At 38.9% G+C, this 21,972-nt stretch overlaps 1 protein-coding gene across 3 annotated transcripts in view; it reads left to right on the top strand.

Moving 5' to 3' along the window:
- Positions 1–21,972, top strand: part of LOC306854871 (retinoic acid receptor gamma-A-like) — a 51,076-nt gene that overhangs the window by 5,324 nt on the left and 23,780 nt on the right. For 2 of the 3 annotated variants that reach the window (XM_079393152.1, XM_079393151.1), the window contains exon 2: positions 5,254–5,612. In XM_079393152.1, the coding sequence (XP_079249278.1) occupies positions 5,456–5,612 (157 nt within the window). In that variant the 5' untranslated portion in view covers positions 5,254–5,455. Of the gene's footprint in view, positions 1–5,253; positions 5,613–20,230; positions 20,848–21,972 lie in introns of those variants that run through there. The other variant, XM_079393153.1, reaches the window with a different exon arrangement.

Below are 21,972 nucleotides of genomic sequence, written 5' to 3'. Positions count from 1 at the left end.
GCATGCTGTGAATAGAATCTAAAATGTGCATGCATATGTGTGAACAATCGTGAGCTGTCTCACACCTGTGTGCATGGACATTTAAATGCGCTGGTTTCGTGAAATATGTGACTCTGAGTCTCAATTTTGACACATGCATGCTTGTGTACTGTAATGGCCATCTGTATTTGCTGAGCCCGTAGGCATGCATGTGAAAATCCCTGCCTTGCATATGTGTGTTAATATGTCTGTGTTTTAATGCACCACATCCTTTGGTTTGAAGTTCACAACCTCCCTCAAGGCACCTTGATTTATGGCTCATATTTCAGCAACGTAATTATTCCCTCTTAGTTCGTGTTTTTCCAGACGTGTTTTGCCTTTGTGGCTGTTCATCATTTCTTTGGGGAACTGCAGGGCTCTTGTTGGAGGTGCCAAACCTTATTCATTAGCACGCATCAAAGACAAGCTCTCTCGAACCTGGAGCAAAGTCAGTGTTTGTCACACATGGCCATGACCAGGTGCTGAGGTAGACCTTTTTAAAATCCACGTTCAAAGTGACATAAAGACCTTGTTTAACATGTGTTGAATTGTAGTGAGCACTGTTCAAATCCAAAGAGAACACGTCATGAATGCAGAACTGTTCATTTACTGAGAAGTTTACTTTGATGAATTTATGCCATTCTGTGCCAGGGTATTACATATAGTGTTATAATGTCATAATATTGCCTTTCTTTGAAAATATTCCACAGAAGGTAAATGAACACTTAAATAAATTATGCAGTTTATGGGTTTATGAGTCTATAGCAGATTGTGTATTAGGAAAACTATTCAAATTTTCTCCCCACTCTTTCATTACACACTAGATGTGTCTGACCGAGTCCACAATGTCAATTTTACTGCTAACTGGATGTTTCTACACAAAGTCATAAATTAAGGTGCTTCTATAAGGACTTTAGAGCAATTAAGAGTCAGTAAAATGGGTTTTGATTGTGTAGTTTTTGGTTTGCTTTCAAAGAGCATGTCACTGTTATGACAACATTTTAATCTCATTCGGCTCAGTAGACTTAAAGCTGAAGTGTGTCATTTCTGTGCCAATAGTGTCACCGCATGCAACTGCATGCATGCATACATAAATAAAATAATGTTTCCTGTATAAATATGTAAAAATAATGAATGTTTCCTGGACATTCCCCATGTCTTCCATTGGTCGGCTCAAATTCACAAACTGGTTGAGTCTGTGTTGCTGTGTTGAACTGGTTAGGATGCTCAAACAGATTTTGATAGATCCACAGTTTTCAGGATGGCAACCACCCAACAGAGGGGGTTTCATGTGGTATAAACCAAATATTCACAAAAATCTGTTTACCACAAAAGAGGACATTTATCATTTAATCCTAAAACAGCTTCAGCCATAAAAACGTGTTCACTGGACATCACACTCACCGTTGGTCATTTAGATACTCCTATCCAAAATGGCTTTCAAATGAACATCACAAGCATTTCTCATGCCCACAATATTTACATATGGCAATGACACATTTCAGAAGTAGTAGTAGTACAGAAAGCAGAAAGCAGAGTAGTAAACCTGGTAACATAAAGTAGCCTAGTTTCTTTTAGCTTTAGTTTTAGTCAATAGTTGACATGTAATGCCATCTGTCCGTGTTGGTATCTACCTGTTTTGGCTAAATACTACCGTGGCAGATCAGTTTTTGCAGCTCAAAACAATAAAAATGCATTTGTTCATTCTTGTTTATTTGCTATTTTATGGGTGATGTTACACGCGCACACACACACACACACACACACACACACACACACACACATATACGTGATAGATAGATAATCTTTAGTGTTAGGAGTGTAGATATGAACTATTGGTGATATGATATGGTTATATATATATATGATATGATAAACTATTAGTGAAAAAGAGTGGCTTGAATCTAGTTCACACAGCGTTGTGGTGCTGCAAAGGACCGGTGAAGAACCTTTATTTCTAATACTGAACATCTTATATTCCAAATGTTAAGGAACATTAATTTTTTTGAAGGATGAAGTGATAGGAAAAGTTGATGAGATTACTTCAGCATTGACAGTGTTTATGCTGTCTTTGTGTTATCCACATGAGATAAATATTTCCCAATATTGCATCATAGAAAGTTTGTGGGCATTACCTCATTACCTCCTCTCTTTATACCCCCTCCCTCTGTTCACGCTGGTAAATGAGAGCAGACCCAGACCAGACAAACCCTGCCAGGCGGCCTGTCCTATAAATGCAGCATTGAGGCAAGGCACACAGGCACTTTTGTTGACTGTGTAAAGGTGAGCACCCTGCGGAGGGCCACAGGAGAGAGCAGACCCTACAGCCCTGCAGCATGTGTCCATCTGGAGGCTACAGACATGGGTTAGATAAAAGAATCATAGACACTAGATGCTAAGCATGGCTAATGAACCTCAAAGAATTCATTCATTTGGTGAAATGTAGCATTACATCACTTGCTCACCAGTGGATGCTCTGCAGTGAATGGGTGCCGTCAGAATGAGAGTCCAAACAGCTGATAAAAACATCACAATAATCCACACCACTCCAGTCCATCAGTTAAGGGGTTGCGAAAAACAAACAAAAAAAAGATGCATGTTTGTAAGAAACGAATCCATCATAACGTTTTAATTTCAAACCACCATGTCCGACTAAAATACCATAATGACATTTCCTCCGAAATGAGTTTCCTCTGAATCAGATCAAGCACTGTCCAAAACAGTTTTTAACAAATATGTGGGACTTCGATGCGAGAGACAATAGGGGATGGACTTTTTCACTGGAGCAAAAGTTATTATGGATTATGGGATACATGCAGCTTTTCATTGCATTAATTGGATTACTTTTGTGGATTTTTGTGATGGTTTCATCAGCTGTTTGTACTTTCATTCTGATGGCACTGATTCACTGCATTGATCCTTTGGTGAGACACTTATGTAATGCTAAATTTCTCCAATTATTTTCTTCAAATGCTATTTAAAAGCATACCATACCATTTTAATACTGTATATGGTAAGCTCTGGGTGAATGCTGGGTACACTTTGCTTACAAGTCATTTACCCATATAGGCAGTTCTCCTGTATAACTGCTTGTTATTTCACCATTTTACTGGGTGAAATAAAACCATTGCTTTTTATATGCTGCAAGGCCTCATTCACCCCTAACACACACACACACACAAACACACACCAGACTTCTCGTTATGCCCAATGTGTGTCTAATTAATGAGCAACTACTGCACAATAGAGGAATGTTTCATACTTGGCTTTGCATTTTTCACTTTTGTTTACTCTTTCGTTCTCATTTTGATCATTTTTTACTTCTAAGTACTTAATAATGATTCTGTTTGATTTTCTGTACTCTTCATCCATTTCCATACAAATGTCTTGCATGCAAAGTCTTATAACTTTTCTTTTTTACCTTGCATTTTTCAGCTTTTTTTCTAAAACACATCTTCGTTGTTTTCTTTCATCCTGTTCTGCTTTTTTTTTTTGTATTATTGTACTTCTCATCGCTTTGTTGAAAACATCTTGAAAACTGTCATCTTGAATGAGACGAAGAAACCACTGAAGACGAAAACATGTCAAGAAGGGGGAATTTTCAAAGTACAGCGAGTCAAAGAGGGAGGGATGAAGAAAATATAAGGAATTCAGTTCTGGGGAATTTGGGACTTTAATAAAATAAAATATAATAAATGGTCATATACATGTCAGTCAGTTAGTACACAGGACAGTGAGGAGTATTTGAATGTACTTCAGTGTTTGTGTGTGCATGATCAGAGTGGGATTGATTGTTGATGCTTTCTGAAACATGGCCATTCTGCACAGTCGTCACATATGGAACAGTTTACTGCAGCCGTGCTCCAAATGAACACAGCCTTGCAGAGCAACAGACTGCAATTAAAAGACAGAACCAGGCAAAGAGACTGACAAAGATAGAGAGAGAATAGTCCACTTATAAGTAGATTAAAAGGAGTGAACTTTATAAATCGTGTCTTAATTCAAATCTAAAATGCAAAAGGTACCAGGTAATGTACCTGTGAAATGAAAAAAATAGATGCCAATGGAAACTCCTTACTATAATACATTTAAAATGTGCAAAACAGCTAGGTCTTTGACAGTAAACATGATTCTTTAAAAATGCAATCCATTACTGTGTCAGTTAAGAAAACTTGTATTTGTAATCTGTATGAAGATATGGAAAGTCAGCTTCACCATTTATGGGTTTGTGCTCTGGAACTTTCCATCAAGTCCTGATGGAGGCAGAAGGAGGGGGTTAGCGAGCGCTGGGTGCCCTCCACCCTGGGCATGTGGCAGCTTTATTGAGCTGTGTCTCTGATTTAAATCATATGGCATTGCCTGGAATCACTTCATGGCTTGGAGGCCGTTCAAATGAATGCCCCAACAAGAGACTCGCTCTATTTCTCCTGTTTGTTGGCTCTCAATTTCTTTCACTGTGGTTCTCACTAAAGCAAATGGCATCATGCCTGTTTGATTATGATGCTGTGTCTTTTATATCTCAGATGTCTTCAAGGTGAAATGTCTTACATGAAGAAATTAGGCACCGAAAATGTGTAGAACTCAAAGTGCCAGTGGTTTCTTGTCACCACTTAAAAGCATGCCATTTACGTGAATTGTGGCAACTGATTTGTCGGATAAGATGTTCACTAATTCAGGCTAGATTATTAGATCTTTGCTCAGACAGGCAGCATTTGTTTTTTTTTTTGTTTTTTGTTTTTTTGGCTTATCCGGCTCAAACCCATTTAGTTGTTTACAGACCTAACAGCAGAAAACCACATGAAATCTGTTTTTTACAAACCCAGTCCAAACCGCATTCATATGTGGTCTGAAATCAGATTGCAATTTCAGGTTCCTGGAAATGTTTCAATCTGAATGGTCAGATCTGATTTTGTTTTCTGTTTTTTTCCCAGACATCATTTACATTGCAACATCAAATGCACATTACTTAGTGCATAAAGTGTAAAAAAAGTAAATTAAGGCGCAACTGTAGATGGTATATTTTAAGGAAAAATGTATATTTGATCTCATAGCAGTTATGCATTATTCTTCTTTAGATGTTGATAACGTTCTTCTGTCTGACGTTGCCTCACCAGTTGGATCCTGACTAATTTTATGAGAAAGCATTGGTCTGACCTATTGTGCTAAACTGTTGTTAATAGTGCATAGGGGTCAAATTATGTTGTAAATGCTGTTTTTCCTTGTGTTTTTCTGCAGGCATCTGTTGGATTATTGTGCATCAATTCTGGATCACTTTCTGAGATCATCATAATGGATTTCCAATTATTGCACACAGCTTAATAAGAGAATTCCTTTTATAAAAAGTGTCGAAGTGAAAAGATAGAGAAGTGGTAATTTACCATCTCAACGAAAGGACCATAGGACAGTCTTTGGACACTGGAGGACCGCCATCATCAAAATGGCAACCAATAGGGAGAGGCCTATGAGTCATATGACAGGGTTCTACCCCTTTGCCTTCAGTTCAATGCGAAACCACTCCCCCTTCGATCTTCTGGCCAATGGCAGCCTATTTGGACGATTTGGAGCAGACCTTCCCAAAGAGATGGCAGCTCTGTGTAAGTAGCAGAATAATTTCATTTTATGAATAAAACTGGAGCTAATAGTGTGTTCTTTTCTTATGTTGCCCTTATGTTTTTTTTCTTCTTTTAACAGTAATATTGTGAATTATTATTACAATTGAAAATAACCGTTTTCTATTTTAATAAATATTATATATGCACTTTATTCCTGTGATTGATAAGGAAAATAAAAAATGCTGTAAATCACAGGAATAAATAACATTTTACATTATATTCGCATAGAAAACAGTTATTTTAAATTGTGATAATAATGAACAATTTCACAGTTTTTATTGAATTTTTGTTCAAATAAAAGTGTATAAAGAGATTTCTTTCAAAAACATTAAAAATAGTGTAAACATGTACAGTGTATCTACACACTTAAATTATGCAAATATTATTATGTTAAAAGGAAGAGCAAAATAAATGAAGCTAATATAGAAGATTCCACCAGTAAAGCATGCTTTGAGTTTGTTCAGTTCTGTGTACTGGTGTGATTCAGGGTTTGTTCTTGATGTCGACCGTGTTCAGACACGCACATCCACTGTATCAAACAGACCACATGTCAGTCACCACCTCCTGGAATAATCCTGCCGAAGCACACACACACACACACACACACACACACACACACACACAAAGAAAGGCAAATTCAAATCTTTTGCACTCTGAAGAATGCATATAAACACAAATGTCCATTTATAGCCAGAAAAGAGTGAAAGAGGAGGATACAACTTTCAGTAAACTGAAAAAAGATTACATTTCAATGCAAAAAATAAAAATAAAAAGTCACAAGATGTTTGATGTATGATACCTGGGATACTGCTTCGTATTTTGTCGTCCTGAGAGATAAAAAGTAGTAAAAGTAAAACGGTTGTGTCAACAGTGCTATAACTATCCAGTGTGATTATCACATTATGTGGTGCCTTCATACACAGATGCTCCATTAGCTCCATTTAATAAGAGATAACATCTACCCATCCTTCAGTCTATCCTTTCTTCGTTCAGAGTGGGAACATACAGAGGGAGAGACAGAGAGGCCGATGGGCTAGACGGGCGGGACAGTCTGTTTCTTTAAATAGCTGATCACTCAGTTGTTTGCATCGTATACAACAGAATATTTTAAAGCCTTCACCCAGTGGTAAGCTTAAAACAAGGCCTCAAAAAAGTGACATATTATGCATGTGACACATAATGCAACAATGCACAAAATCCAGGTTGCATAGCCAAAAGCATTTTGGGCTAAAGTGGGTCTTTGCAGGATCTTAGCTTTAGCAAAGCAAGTCAGTAATTTTCTTGTTAAGAACCGTATTATATATTTACCACATCCATAACATAACCATATAATATAATGGGTTCTGGAGTCGAGCTATGTGTTTTTTTTTTGGAGATTCTGGAGGACAGGGTTCTTGTTGGAGGACTTTATTGTTCTTTGGCACAGGGATAATGACAGATTTTTTAAATGAGGTGGGAACCACGGAGGTAGCAAGGGGCTCTTTAAAGATAGACGTGAACAAACCAGCAAGCTGATCAGCGCAGGACCTCAGAACACGGCCGGTTATCCCATCAGGTCTGGCTGCTTTCCTGACGTTCACTTTCTTTAGTGCCCTCCGAACCTCATCCTCCGACACGGTGATTACAGTCCTGACGCGCTGGACGGCAGAGTCGTGCCGCCGCCGCTGCAATCGAAGTGGCCGTAGAAGATGTTTAACTCGCCGGCCAGCAACGGATCTGCTCTCACCTCTGCAGAGGGTTTGTTTCCGAAGGCACAGATGGTCCTCAGTCCCCGCCACATCCGTCGAGAGTCCTTGAGCTGGAAATGAGACTCAGTTCTCTCTCTGTATCTGTGTTTAGCGGCTCTTACTGCGCGTCGGAGAGCATAGCACGATGCTTTGTACTCGCTCATATTCCCGGTCAGAAGAGCCTCATTGTAAGCGGCAGTGCGTGTGTTAACCGCAGCACGGATTGTTCTGTCCACCCACGGTTTCTGATTGGAGAATGTCCTTATCGTTAATGTTTCTGTAGCTTGCTCGGTTAGCGTGTTTACAAAGCTTAATGCTACATCCGTGAACTCCTGACGTCAGAAGAACTCGCCCGGAACATGTCCCAGTCGACGTCATCAAAAGTCGTGACGTATTGTCAAGTATGGTGACCCATACTCGAAATTGGTGCTCTGCGTTTAACCCATCCAAGTGCACACACACAGCAGTGAGTAGTGAACAAATGCACACGCACACACACACACACACACACACACCGTGAACACACACCCGGAGCAGTGGGCAGCATTTATGCTGCGGCGCCCGGGGAGCAGTTGGGGGTTCGGTGCCTTGCTCAAGGGCACCTCAGTCGTGGTATTGAGGGTGGAGAGAGCGCTGGACATTCACTCCCCATTCGACTCTCTAACCATTAGGCCACGACATTAGGCCAAGAGCCACCTGCAGCATAGCCTCTGAGTGGGAGGACCAGCGCATCACTACTCTCTGCACCGGAGGTTCCTGAACGAGCCTTTGTTTATATTCTGGTGTGAGGAAAATGGCGGCATGGTCCGATTTGCCAAAAGCCGGTAGTGAGCGGGCTTTGTAGGTATTCTTGAACTGAGTGTAGCAATGATCCAGTGTATTCGGTCCTCTAGTTGGACAGGATACATGTTGATGAAAGTTCGGCATGACCTGCCTGAGGCTAGCTTTGTTAAAGTCTCCCAAGATGATAAAGGCAGCGTCAGGATGTTTGTTAATGTAGCCGCTGAGCACATCGTGAAGTTTAGACAAAGCCAAGCCGGTGTCTGCAGGAACGCAACAGAATGGAGATATTCCTGGGATCACACCATTTCTTGTTAATCATGAAACACACTCCTCCACCCCTGGATTTACCAGCCTCTGCTGTTCTGTCCGTCCGAAAAACAGAGAAGTTATCACTCGGCATTACAACAGTGTCTGGGACCGTGGGAGTAAGCCATGTTTCAGACAAACAAAGGATGTTACAATCCCTTATGTCCCGTTGGAAACTAATCCTGGCTCTAAGATCGTCCATCTTATTCTCCACGGATTGGACATTTGTGAGCAGAATGCTCAGAAGAGGAGGATTATGAGCCCTTTTCCTGAGTCTGTCTCGAATCCCAGCGCATTTCCCGCGGTGTTTCTTGATCCGATGCCTCGGGGGGTTATTTGAGTGGCCATTGTTCATCTCCGCGTTCCGAAGAATCTCCAGTGGCCACGATGGATTCGTGGATAATGTGTCCTGGAACAGGTTAGTGTAGCGGTTTCCAATGTCCAAAAGTGTTTCTTTGTCATAAGTGATCAGTGCCAACGTTAAATGTGTAAAAAGAGAAAGTAAAAGTAAGTAAAAAAGTAAATAAAAGCACAATCTAAGCGGAGAGACCTGGACGGCTTCCGAACTCAGCGGCGCCATCTTGTTCATGTCAAGATGAGTGATCAGCTTGATGTTTCATTATGGGATCTTTAGATCAGTGTATTGTTTTCTATGATATTTAAAGCACAAAATAAAAGGTTTATAAGAACTAAGCCAGAGTAGAATAGTACTTTATACCGTCTACGATATGTGAAAGGAAGTCCATGGTTTAAGTAGGGTGTGTGATTGTGTGATAGTTCTCATGTGTGAGCGTGTGATTGAGACAGCTGGGTGTACTTAGTGCAATCAGCTGTGTATGTGCAATCAGTGCAATAGATGATGGAAATACAGTCCAGTGTAATGTGAGGTGTGAGAGTCAATATGATGGAGAGGCGGCCTCTTGTAGCAGTCGGACAAAAGACCACGAACCGGATTCGTGACAACTACTTTCTTAGAAATAATATGTGAAACAGTATATATACACACACACACATTTATATATATATATATATACACACACACACACACACACACATTTATATTAGGGGTGACCCCGAATAATCGACGATTCGATGCTTCGATAGGAGGAGCCTGATTCAACTCCCAATCTCACAGTCCAATGGGGCGGCAGGGATTTAAATCTTTAACAAGATTCAAATCGACACAGGCAGAGTGAAAGACTGGATTTTTTTCGATCAGGTAGGGTACAATTTACCGATTCACCGGTAAAACATTTCAGCCGGTTTATATATCGTGTAGCCTATATAATATTTATCTCGTATATGATGCATTTGGTTGAGTTGCCCTGCAGTAAAGCGCTTCATTGAGGTATGGTGATTATCTTTTCAGGAAAACAACAATGAATACAGAATATTAATAACTATGACTGGGACTGTCATATGCATAACATTATGATGAGCACACTATTGTAAATTTAAAAAAAATTGTGAATTCTTAGGGTTTCGCTGACATTTATCTTTTAATCTAAACATAAAACATTATTTACCCTGTTTGTTTCTGCGAGTCGTCCGTTACACATTTTCCCTGTGTGTTAACTTCAGTAATTATGACTGTGTCTGATTTGACTCTTTGTAATGTATTTAGCCCCGCCCCCAAACATATGATTCGACTAGCAGTCGAATATCGGCAAGATTCGAAAATTTCGATTCAACTCTGAAAATCCTTAGTCGGGGACACCCCTATATATATATATATATATATATATATATATTAATCAAATTTTCTGTAAAAATGTCAAGAGTTCAAAATTATAGGTCGTATCAGTTCTGACTTATTCATGATTTTGGAAATGGAGTGCACTGTGGGAAATACTATTATACTATAGTATAATAGACAGCAAAAATAATAAGTAGGAAGAATGAATGATATAAAGACTGAATACTGTACAAATATTACGAGTAATATGGTAAAATAAGCATAATTTTAAGTAAAAAGCTTTGTAAATGTGATTAGTATGCAGTAAGCCTTATTTTGCATATATTTACCTGCATATAAATGCAGATTATGGTGGAAATGTTAAGGTCAGTGGTTGAGAATACATAATTTTTGATATGTTAAATATGTTTGCTGTTCTTTCTGCAGTGTTGGCATAAAAACTGCTGAAGTGAAGTGTTTTTGCTTAAGGACACCTTAAATACTCAACTACTGTATGTGTCTGCCAGCTCATGACTTCAGCGCTGAAACATTATTCAGCCTCAGTACTGACAGCAACTCTATTAACTGTACATAAAAGACCACTTTACTTTTTTATTAGCTTCAGATTTAACGTCCTGAGATGTTAGACACATTCTGAGTAAAATCTAGTACACTTTGCATGCTTTTACGCTGCACCTAAACCTGTGACCTCATGTACGGCTAAAACTTTAAATTTGACATTCACCACACATAAAATAGAATCAGAAAACTGAAAAGTATCAGAAATACACAATAAAACAAATATGGAAATATAACTTTTAATATTTCTATATTTTAAATATTGAATTTGCAGTGTAAAATATTGCGTAACATTTTAAATATCATATTTTTTAAAATATAAAATCTATAAAAAATTATTTAAAGTAATAGTTTACCCAAAAATTAAAAAGTACTCACCCTCAGGCCATCCAAGATATTCTGTAGATGAGTTTATTTCTTCATGGGGACAGGTTTAGAGAAATGTGTCATTCCATCACTTGCTCAGCAATGGATGCTCTGCAGTGAATGGGTGCCGTCAGAATGAGAGTCCAAACAGCTGATAAAAACATCACAATAATCCACAAGTAATCCACACCACTGCAGTCCATGTTGTGAAGTAAAAAGCTGCATGTTTGATCCATCAGTTCACTTTTTGAACTTCAAACTGTTTCTGCTCTAATTATAATATCCCCAAATTAAGAACAGTCCAAACAGTCCAAAACAAATGTATTCATAAGCAATGGTTTGAAGTTAAAACATCTTAATGATCTTTTTTTTTTTTTACAAACATGCAACCTTCACAATATTTTGATTGAATTGATGGACTGGAGTGGTGTGTATTATTGTGATGTTTTATAAGCTGTTTGGACTCTCATTCTGACGGCACCCATTCACTGCAGAGGATCCATTGGTAAAAAGTGATTAAATGCTGAATTTCTCCTTTTTTTTTGTCAATGAAGAAACCAATTCACTTACATCTTAGGTGGCCTGAGAGTGAGTAAATCCTCAGCAAATTTTCGTTTTTGGGTGAAATATTCCTTTAAAATACCAGTCACTCCTCTGTATCTCTACTGCCCCCAAAGGACAAATGTGGTATATTATTCAATACTGTAGTTCACTTGTTTCAGTAAGTCTCTCTCTTTCTTTCTCTCTCTCTCTCTCTCTCTCTCTCTCTCTCTTTAGCAGTATTGTTGAATACAATAGGACATATGGAATACTTATCAATGACACTGAAGTGTGCAATCTCACATTCTCATTAAAATGGTAGTGTGTGCTCAACATACATAAAATGGATTGCATCTGTCATACAAAAAAGCCATCATTTAACACACACCAACCCACACACTCTCTCATCTGCACATGAGCTTGGGAATCTAGTGGAGCTTCTGGTTTCAGAAGTGCAGAATGTGTGATGGAAAAAGAGGTAGCATTTGAAACAAATGGCACATTTTTCTTCTTTCAAGAGCAAGGCAGAGGATGGCCAAATGCAGATATTACTGCTGGACTGAGGCTGTGAAAGCACAAACTCCACATTGTGCCTCTTTATTTATTTATATAGAATTGGATTGGAATTTCTGGGGTTTGGCCCAATTCTTTAAACCACCAGTGGTGTGTGTGTGTGTGTGTGTGAGAGAGAGAGAGAGAGAGAGAGAAAGAGAGAAATTATATATTTTTTTTATTTGTTTTGTTTTTTGGATTGATTGATTGATTGATTGTTTGCATGATGGAGGATTCTAGTAAAGTAATCTGAAATGAAAATTGTCAAGTTATAGAGGTTATTTTTTTTAACTGTTAAAAATGATAATAATAATAATAAAAAAAAAAGAAAGAAAGAAAGAAGGAAAAAGAAAAAAAGAAAGACAGAGAGCGTGGGTGGTGATAGAGATCAGCCGGCTACATGCTGCAGGGAAACTGTCCCATCACAAGTTAGCTGGCATGATTTACTGACATTAAAACAGGAGCGAGTCGTGTGCTTTTATGCCAGTAGCATTTGTCAAGCTGCTTGAATCTTTCTATTTGTTCTTTTACAGGAATAGTTCAAAAATGAAAATTCCAATATCACTTAAAAATCTGAACATAATTTCTAGACATTCTTTATGGCTGACTTTCTTCTGTGGAACACAAAAGGAGATGTTTAGCAGAACGTTATGCTGCTTTTTTCTGATCATATGAAATAATATGACCTGAATAGGTCTGTGCGATTGATCCAATTTTGATTTAATTAATCAAATTAATTCAATGATTATGAAACCACGATAATCCTGAATTTTTAAAATTTATTTATATATTGATTTATGATGATGATTATTATTATTTTTTATTTTTTATTTTGCTGACTGTTTACTTGTCTTCTATATTAGTTTCTGCTGTGGAAGCGAAACCTTCTTTGAGCAACAAAGAATATACTTTATAATATATTTATTTACTTATATTTAATATTATTGTGATAAATAAATCAGTCAATCAATAAATAAACGAATGAACGAACGAATGAACGTAAGAATGAAAACAAATCCTGCAACAATCCTAATCATAGTAAATAATCGTGATTACAGTACTGACCATAATTAAAAAGTGATATCATATATATTTCTATCATGACAACTCTCTGAAGATTTTAGCATGGCAATGGATATTAAAATGTTAATGTATGTGGTCTTGGCGGATTAGATCTGCTACGCTGCTGCTGCTGCAAGCAAGTATAGGAGCTTGCTACTGCCAATACATACGCAGATTGTCAGGAAGTCTCAGTCACGCAGTCACAGTCTCCACAGTCATCACGATCATCAGCCACCACTTACACCAGATCACACTCACCTGGCTTCTGATCCCCTGCACCTGCCGTTCTCCAATCAAGTCACCTTTAAGAGCACGCAGCACTCAGTCAATGATCGTCCGGTCTACCGTTCACTACCCTGAACTATACCAGACTCCTTACCTGCTACTGACCTGTTGTTGCCTTACCTCCAGTATTCTCCAACGTCTCCGCGATCCCGATTCTCCACAGCACCCGTTCAACCCCTGAATTCCTGCAACAAACCTACCAACGATTATCAAGAGCTAAGGACCCCAAAACTGTCTATATTCACTCATAATCACCTGCCCTCAGTCCTCTCCATATCTCCATTGTCAATAAACCCTTCTGCTTACCTGCATTCCTCGTGTCTCTGGCTTGTTTGTGACAGAAGACCGGACCCAAAACATGACTGCAGCTGAGGATGTGTTGTGAGGTTTGCGGCAGGGTGGTTGAATCGATATGTGAAGGGTTTTCTCGAGCTCTCCAACCGGGCGAGCTGGTACGACGCCGCTCTAGATGCGTGCTTCCTACTGGGGTTGGATGATGAGACGATATGCTGCGATCTTGCCGTCGGTGATTTTCCCTTGAACAAGCTAATTAATCTCATCCTTTTCCTTAATGGTTCAGACTTCGAGGTGGAAGAAGTTTGGGAATCTCCCAAGTTTCGTCGTCTGCGTCTTCCCAGCTCACCCCACGCCGAGAACCTCCATATACCACACCAACTGGGGACGCGGCATCGGAGGTGGTGCCGCCATGGCCTCCTGAATCCTCGAATCTGTCATGGCCTCTTGAATCCCCGGATCCGCCATGGCGCCCCGAGTCCCCCGATCCGCCATGGCCGCCTGAGTTCCCTGACCCGCCATGGCCTCCCGAGCTCCCCGATCCGCCCTGGAGGCCTCCCGTGTCTCCGTCTTGGACCAGCCTCTGTTTACCTGCATTTCTCGTGTCTCTGGCTTGTTTGTGACACAGATATGGTGCTGTGAGTATTTAAGACATATTGCTGCTGCACAAATAGCATATAAAATAACCCCCAACAAAGCTGGAACGAGAAACAAAACAGCCAAAATGTGTATGTTGCTTTGAGCATGAAAACATTCTGCTGCTATACAATAATATGCTTGAAATCATCCCCATAAGGCAGGAGAGAGATGAAATGATAAAGCCCTCCAAAACAAGCAGATCTATTGCCAATACATATGTACTGTTGCTGCTCTGAGCTTTTCCAAATGGCTTAACCCTAGTGGACTACTGCTGTGTGTACCTGATTGGTTGACCAGCTAGCTTAAATAGTGACTTGACTTAATTTTGTTTCTGGACTAGTGAAGCCCAGGGAAATTAACTAGTAGCTTAGCAATGTGAACCTGGGTGCTGTACTCGTTTATTTAACTAATGACCTAATAACTATGTCTGTCTGAGCCAATATAGCTCAAACTTACCTAGGCAGAAACATGCACAATGTGCGTCATTAACAAACAGGAATCACATTGTCGGCTGATAGATGAAGTAACCCCCAGCAACCACCTGACTCATCTCAGGTGTCCTGAGCAAATAATTGTACATTTTGTCATTCAGTAATTGGCTTTTTTTTTTTTTTAAACAATTATCAACGTCACTGCAATGAAATATATATTTACCTTTAACCTATTACAAAAAGTATTCTGTGAAAGCAAATCGCTGTACATTTTGTAATTGTGGTATGTATGCCCACAACTTACTCTGCCTAAAAAATGCAAATGCTCACTTTTTTTGATAGTTTAATAGATTTTTTTTAATTGCATATTAAGAACAATAATGTTTGCACTGTATGATCAAATCATTAGCTAAATGCATTACTCATTACAAAATGTGATCTTAAGCAAGACATTGCAGTGACCTGTTTTGTTGTGTTTTCTCCCATGTACTCCCTGTGACCCAGTTCTTCCCTCTCGTTGATTTGTAATTTGATTCATCTGTGTCTTGTGATTACTCCTCGTTAAGCCCTGTATTTATAGTGTTGTCTGCCCCGTGTTTCCTTGTCCGGTATTATTCGTCTACTGATGGTGCTACGTGTGTCTCCTGCCTGCCTTGTGTTCCACCTTGGTTCAAGACTCAAGTCCTACGTCTCCACGTTCCTTGCCTCCTCCGAGTAGCACCATTACAGCTACAAATGCTGTAATATTATTCACTACATTATCTGATTTTATTGTGCATACTGCTGCTGTTTATATTAATTGTGACCAAATTAATATTCTATAGTATATAGAAATGCTATGTATGCTGCTGCTGAGAAAAAATAATATTGTCGAAAAACTGAACACATATGCAAGCTGCTGCTACTGCATGAATAATTTGAATTGCTTTAAGCTCCATTAAATGGTCAAATAGGTAGCTAGGCAAATGCCTATTTCACTTCAACACAGTGTCTATGCCAGAAGCGAGTAGCACAACGCAACAAATCAATTGAACCCATTATAATAGGCAAATCTGTCCGCACTGTATGTGGTGCGATACAACCAACATGACAATTCAGAGGAACTCTGAAAGTGTGCTGCAAACTACTCTAGTGAATGCTAACCATCCATTTAAACGTAAAGCAGGAAGCTCATTGGCTGCATATGCAACATGAACCAATCAGCTTGTGCCAAGTAGTTTAATGCAATGAATATCTTCAGTTTGCGTTAACGAGCCCTCAGCCTGCGCCATCTAGAATTTCATGACAGAACTTGGCATATATACAATAGCTTTCTGAATTTTCATCTTTGTATGAACTTCTTCTTTAAGTGAACTTTTGCAGATTTATTACCAATGCAAATTAAGTTAATTGGACTTTTGCAAATGTTTGTATGTGTGTGCATAAGTGCCCTGTAATGAAGGAAAGCATGTATTCGCCCTAGAGGGTAAGATTACAATTCATGACCAAAACACAACACACAGACACACACACACACACACACACACACATGTTGGTTTTTGTGGTTTATGGGGACTCTCCATAGGCGTAATGGTTTTTATACTGAACAAACTGTGTGTGCTATTGCCCTACACCAACCCTACACCTAAACTTAGCCCTCACAGGAGACTTTGTGCATTTTTAGATAAAAAAAAAACACCATTTAGTATGTTTTTTAAGCCTTTTGAATTACGGGGACATAGGCAGTGTCCTCATAAACCACCTTCATATTGTAATACCTCTGTCATACCCATGTCATTATACAAATTTGTGTCCTCATAAACCACATAAACATGCACACACACACACACACACACACACACACACACAAACACCAGACCCCCAAGGAACCACACATTCCAATACAAGCAAATCCAGCACACATGCAGTCAGAAATCCAAACCCAAATGCTGTGTAGCTCCAACCACAAAGTATGAGGGCCAGGTTTATGTTCTTCGCTGAAAGAAGAGTGAGCCGTTTGAACAAAGTAGGTTTTGTTCAGTCTGTCTGGGCATCCCATGACGCCAATGCTCGGCAGCAAAAAAACCTTGCGTTTGATTATGCAAATGCCTGCGGATGAGCCACCAACACCAATGGAGAAAGACAGAGACAATAAAAAAAAAAAAAAAAAAAAAAAAAAGATACAAAAAGAGCAGAGGCACAGATGGACAGGAATGATTGGCAGATAGATGAAAAGCAGAAGGGCCTGAGGAAGAGACAGAGAGAAAGAGACAGAATGGGGCGCCTTTTCCTGTCTGCATTCCCTCTTCCTTTCTGCAATCCTTGGGCCTTGGCTTGCGTGCGTGTGTGTGTGTGTGTGTTTGAAGGGGGGTGTAATTGCCTCAAGGTGTGGAGAGAACAGAACTGGCTGAGACTGTGCAGTGCTGCTCCCTGCTGTGTGTCACTGCTGTGTATGTGCGTGTGTGTGTGTGTGTGAGTGTGAAAGAGAGGGAGAGCAAGAGAATGAGAATGAGAGGGAGGGAGGGGGAAGTGTTGAAGGACAGGTGAAAATGTTGAGGCAGAGAGAGCAAAGGTATGGGGTGAAATAGGGGGTAGCGTATGTGCAGAATAACAGATGTCTACAAAATGGGAAGGCGGGCGAAAGAAAAGGAACTTTGCAAATTGCGTTTGCTAAAATTTGGATTGCAATTTAGTGAAAATGTATTTTGTGAAAGCTTGATCAAATGTTTTTTACTTCTCTTAGGCAGAATGTAGTGCTTTTATGCTGCATTTCCCAAATATGTAATAACACTGATTAGCAATCTATGAAACACATTTTTGTTGTTGCTGTAAGAAAAAGCAAAAGTATTTCCATTTGTTAACATTAGTTAACTACATTAGTGACATGAACTAACAATGAATATGTATAAAACAATTAATAATCTTAGTTACTGTTAATTTCAGCCTTTACTAATATACAATCAAAAGTTATTTTAGTTATTCAATGAACCTGAGCTGACGATGAACAGTTGTATTTTTTGTAACTAACATTAACAAAGACTGGTAACACTTTATTGTGCAGTGTCCTTGTTACACGTTACATGTATAGCAATGACAGTAAATTATGCATAATAACATTTAACTAACCTTAAGCCAATCCCTGATCCTAACGACAACGCTATATTATTACATGTTGTTCATTTAATATTGCTCATTACTTAAATGTGTAATTAGGCTACACTCTAACAATGAAACCTTTAAGAAAAGTGTAACCAAAGATTAGCAAAAATGCATTATCATTATCTAAATGGTTTAAATGGTTCTAAATAGTTTCAGTAAAATGTTTCATTTCTCTTCTTAGATAGAATGGAGTGTTTTATTACTGCATACTGGTTATTAGCAACCCTGCAAAACATGTAACAGACACATTTTCTTATATACAGTAGTGCTGTATAAAATAATAAAACTATTATAAAAATACAATAGAATATTGTGGAAAAACAAAAACATGTAACACAATGAAAAGCAGAGTGCGGCAGGGATAGAGAACCAGACGCCAGACAGAGAGAGTGAACGAGTGAGAGAGAGAGAGAGAGAGAGAGAGAGAGAGAGAGAGAGAGAGGGTGGGCAGAAGTTTTGGGGAAAGTTAGCACCCCACTGGGGCTGGCTTTGAGGGTTCAGTCCTCTCGAATGAGGGGAGGAAAAGGGAAAAGTAGAGAGAGATGGAGGGAAGGTGGATCAGATAAGCTGTGGGTTTGTGTAAATTTAATGCCACACTGTTTCTCTCACACTCTTCTGGAGGAAATGTGATTATAATGAGACTCATGAGTCAGCCACGCACATGATTTGCTGAAGAGAAAACTGCCGAAATGCAACAAACAGAGACAAACACATGCATGTTGCAGAATAAAGACTTTTCATAAAATTGCTTAATTTGAAAGTCATATATTACATGCCGTTTTGCTCAGGAAAATGTCAAACTGCAACATCTGGAGCAAAAACATAAAAATGTCTGTCATCATTTAATCAAAGTCTCCTCAATGATGCAGTTTTAAAGCAGCCTCTGTAAATATGCGGAGACAAACACGTCTGTAGTCTCCAGCACTGCATTCTAAATAATGCACACAACCATGAAAAACATGTCAAAGTAAGAACATTGGATGCAGACTTTGGCTGGGTCAAGACCAGTTTGGAAGACATTGCAAAAGAATAAAGAAATGCAATACAGAGTCAACAGGGACAGTTGACGTAGATTTCGGCATATTTCAGTAGCGACTGTTTGGAAGAGTTACCACAGATCTGGACAGCATTAAGCTGTGGTGCACTTGATGAAATGACAAACTGAGAGAAAAAGAAAGATGATGTAAGCTGGGAACAGAAAAATAAGAAGTGAAAAGTAAAACTGTCAAGGAGAGGTGAGAGCTGGGGCCGATGATAGGACTGCCAGTGAAAACATTGCAGAAAGAGACATGTTGAAGGGGGTTTGCCAGGCTGTGAGTTGCCTAAAGGTGGCAGTAGGCTTCAAATAGTCACACTGTGCATCCGTAAACCTTTGCAGTCAAACCAAAACACACATCTTCTCTATCTCCACCTTTTTTTGGTTAATTTTTTTACCTTTTATCACCACTTTTATTAATATATTTTTTATTATTAATAGAAATTTACAGGAAGTGAGAAGAAGAAAAGGCCATTTCAAAAATTGCTTTAAAAAATCTTGATGTTTCTGTAGGCTATGAATCTTGACTTGACAAAGCTTTGTTTCAAAGTTTTGAAAAAGGTTTTAAATGTTTTAAGCTCATTTAAGTTCAAAGGTCCAAGACCACTAGTGAAAATGCTTCAATTTAGCATTGTCTTTGTTCAATACAAAATGTTTCATTACACATTGAAAAGCTGAATCAAAGGATCATCATGGATTTCAAAATGTATGTAATGTCACAAATATATAACAAATCTGCATATATGATTTACATTTGTTTGGGGAAAATTCAGAACTGGAGAATTTGGTATTTAAGTAGTTTAAACTTGCTCATCTTATTGTATATTCTGCATTATGTTTGATCTAAATTCAAATTCAGCAATAGAATTGCAATTTAAAAGACATTCTTCAATTCTGAAGGGTGCACAAGCATGTTTATCAACACTTGATTACGAAAGGGGGCTCCATGATGAAAAGGAAGGCGATATGTTTCATAGGAAGAGCAGAAGAAGATTGATAGATAGAGGGAGTGAGAGGAGGTCATGTTGTTTGTTTTTATTTGCAAAGGTATAAAATATGATGCAGGCTTTCTCTAGCAGAAAATGGAAGGGAAAGTTTTGTCTTGCAGCCAACCACAAAAGCACCCGCCTCATTCCCTCCCTCTCTCTTCCCCTCCCTCGCTCTGTAATTCCTGCCCCTCTCCCTCTGTTGTGGGCTGAGCTAGCTGCGGCGAGTGAAATAGCACAGGTTGTCGAGTCACAGTAAGTTAGGTGACACTTAAGAGTCTTGACAGTCAGGCTGAGTTTGAAAAAGCTCAAGAACTCAACAGACGCTGGAGAAAAACAGGCACGGGGTGATGGCCAGCATAGGGTTGCACAGGAGCCGCTTGACTCGATGAGGAACTGCTAGGCTACAGAAAAGTTCAGGTTATAAGAGAGAAACTGCTGGCTACAGTGACAGCTACACCTGAAACAGAAGTCTCAAGTCCTTGAGACTTTCTCTTGCCATTGATAGCTTTGGCAGGAGTTCCAGATTGACTGGGAAACTCCAGACTCTACATTGTTGTTGTTGGTCATCGTCTACTGTGTTGCTTAACCGTATCTGCAGTTGACAGGCAGCTTAAGACACAGTACAGAACATCTGGGACAGAGTTTGAGTTCTTGGCGAAGGTTGGACATCATGTTTGACTGTGTGGAGGCTCTCGGGGTAGGGGCAAGACCCCTCTTTGACGTATCCACTCAGAGTTCATGCATGCTCAGGAAAGCAAGCTCCTTCTTCCCTGGCCTAGAACCTTTCTCATGGAGCAACAACACTAGCCTGCAGTGTAAGTGTGATGTCTCTGTACCTCCACTATGCTCACTCCAACTGTGTTCTTGATTCTGTCTGTCCTTTTAATTCTTTGCATTTATTAAAGTAAGAGTCTGAGTGAATGTAGTATATTGTCATATGCTAACTGACTTAAATGGTACTCTTGTTAGCTTCCTAATGGCTGGCTGCCAGAAGTTTTGCCTAGATCACAGAACATACTGTCTTGTGCTGATAAATAATGTTATTTTGCATATTTTATAAGTCTACCACTACACACTTTTACAGCTGTGCACGTTGTAAACTGTTCTTCTGTCAACTTTTTTTTTTTAAACTGGCATATTTATGAATTGTGCCATTGTGATAGATGCTTATAATCAGTAATGATAATGACAACAATTTCATATTTATAAACAGTTTTTTTTTCTGCAAAAGTGACAATTTAGAGTGGAGTGTAAAACATTGAATGTATATAGATGTACTGTAACTGCAAGTTTTATGCATAAATTTGGTGGAAACAATTAAAAATTAATATATAAATACAGTGCCAATGTTTTCATAGCATTTACGGGACACTGAAATATGTGGCTATACTATTAAACATTTTATTGTCAAGAATATTTAAGAAAATCCAAAACATTTATGTAAATGTAGCTAAAAAACAATATGAAATAATGCACACACTCTAGTTTTCAATAATGTACAGCAAACTCTTTAATCTCTCTCATTTGTGTGTGCTTTTGTCACTCCATTTTGACCTTAATGGATGTCTTTAATTATCCAATTATGAATACAATGAACTCAATTAAAGGATTAGGGAGCCCATGGGGACAGACAGAGAGCAGAAGAGAACTGATGATTAGGGGGTTTCTTCTCATCTTATACTGCTTTATGGTCACAGAAAAATTCACTGGAAAGTTTGTTCCATATGGAAATGCATATTATGAAATTTTAATGCCACATAATGAGATCCAAGTTATTTAGCACATTCGCTAAACATATGATATGAAATAAATGAACTGAAGTAGCACAGTGACTCCATTATTTAAGAGAATTCAAGTGCCACCAATTCACCAAAAAATAAAATAAAATACCCAGAAGATCTTCCCACTTGTTAACAGAGTTCTTCCGTCTGATGGGTTAT

This window comes from Barbus barbus (assembly GCF_936440315.1).
Source record: "Barbus barbus genome assembly, chromosome: 35".
NCBI classification, from domain to species: domain Eukaryota; kingdom Metazoa; phylum Chordata; class Actinopteri; order Cypriniformes; family Cyprinidae; genus Barbus; species Barbus barbus.
Note: the sequence above shows the minus strand (reverse complement) of the source record. Positions and strands in the feature narration are given on the sequence as shown.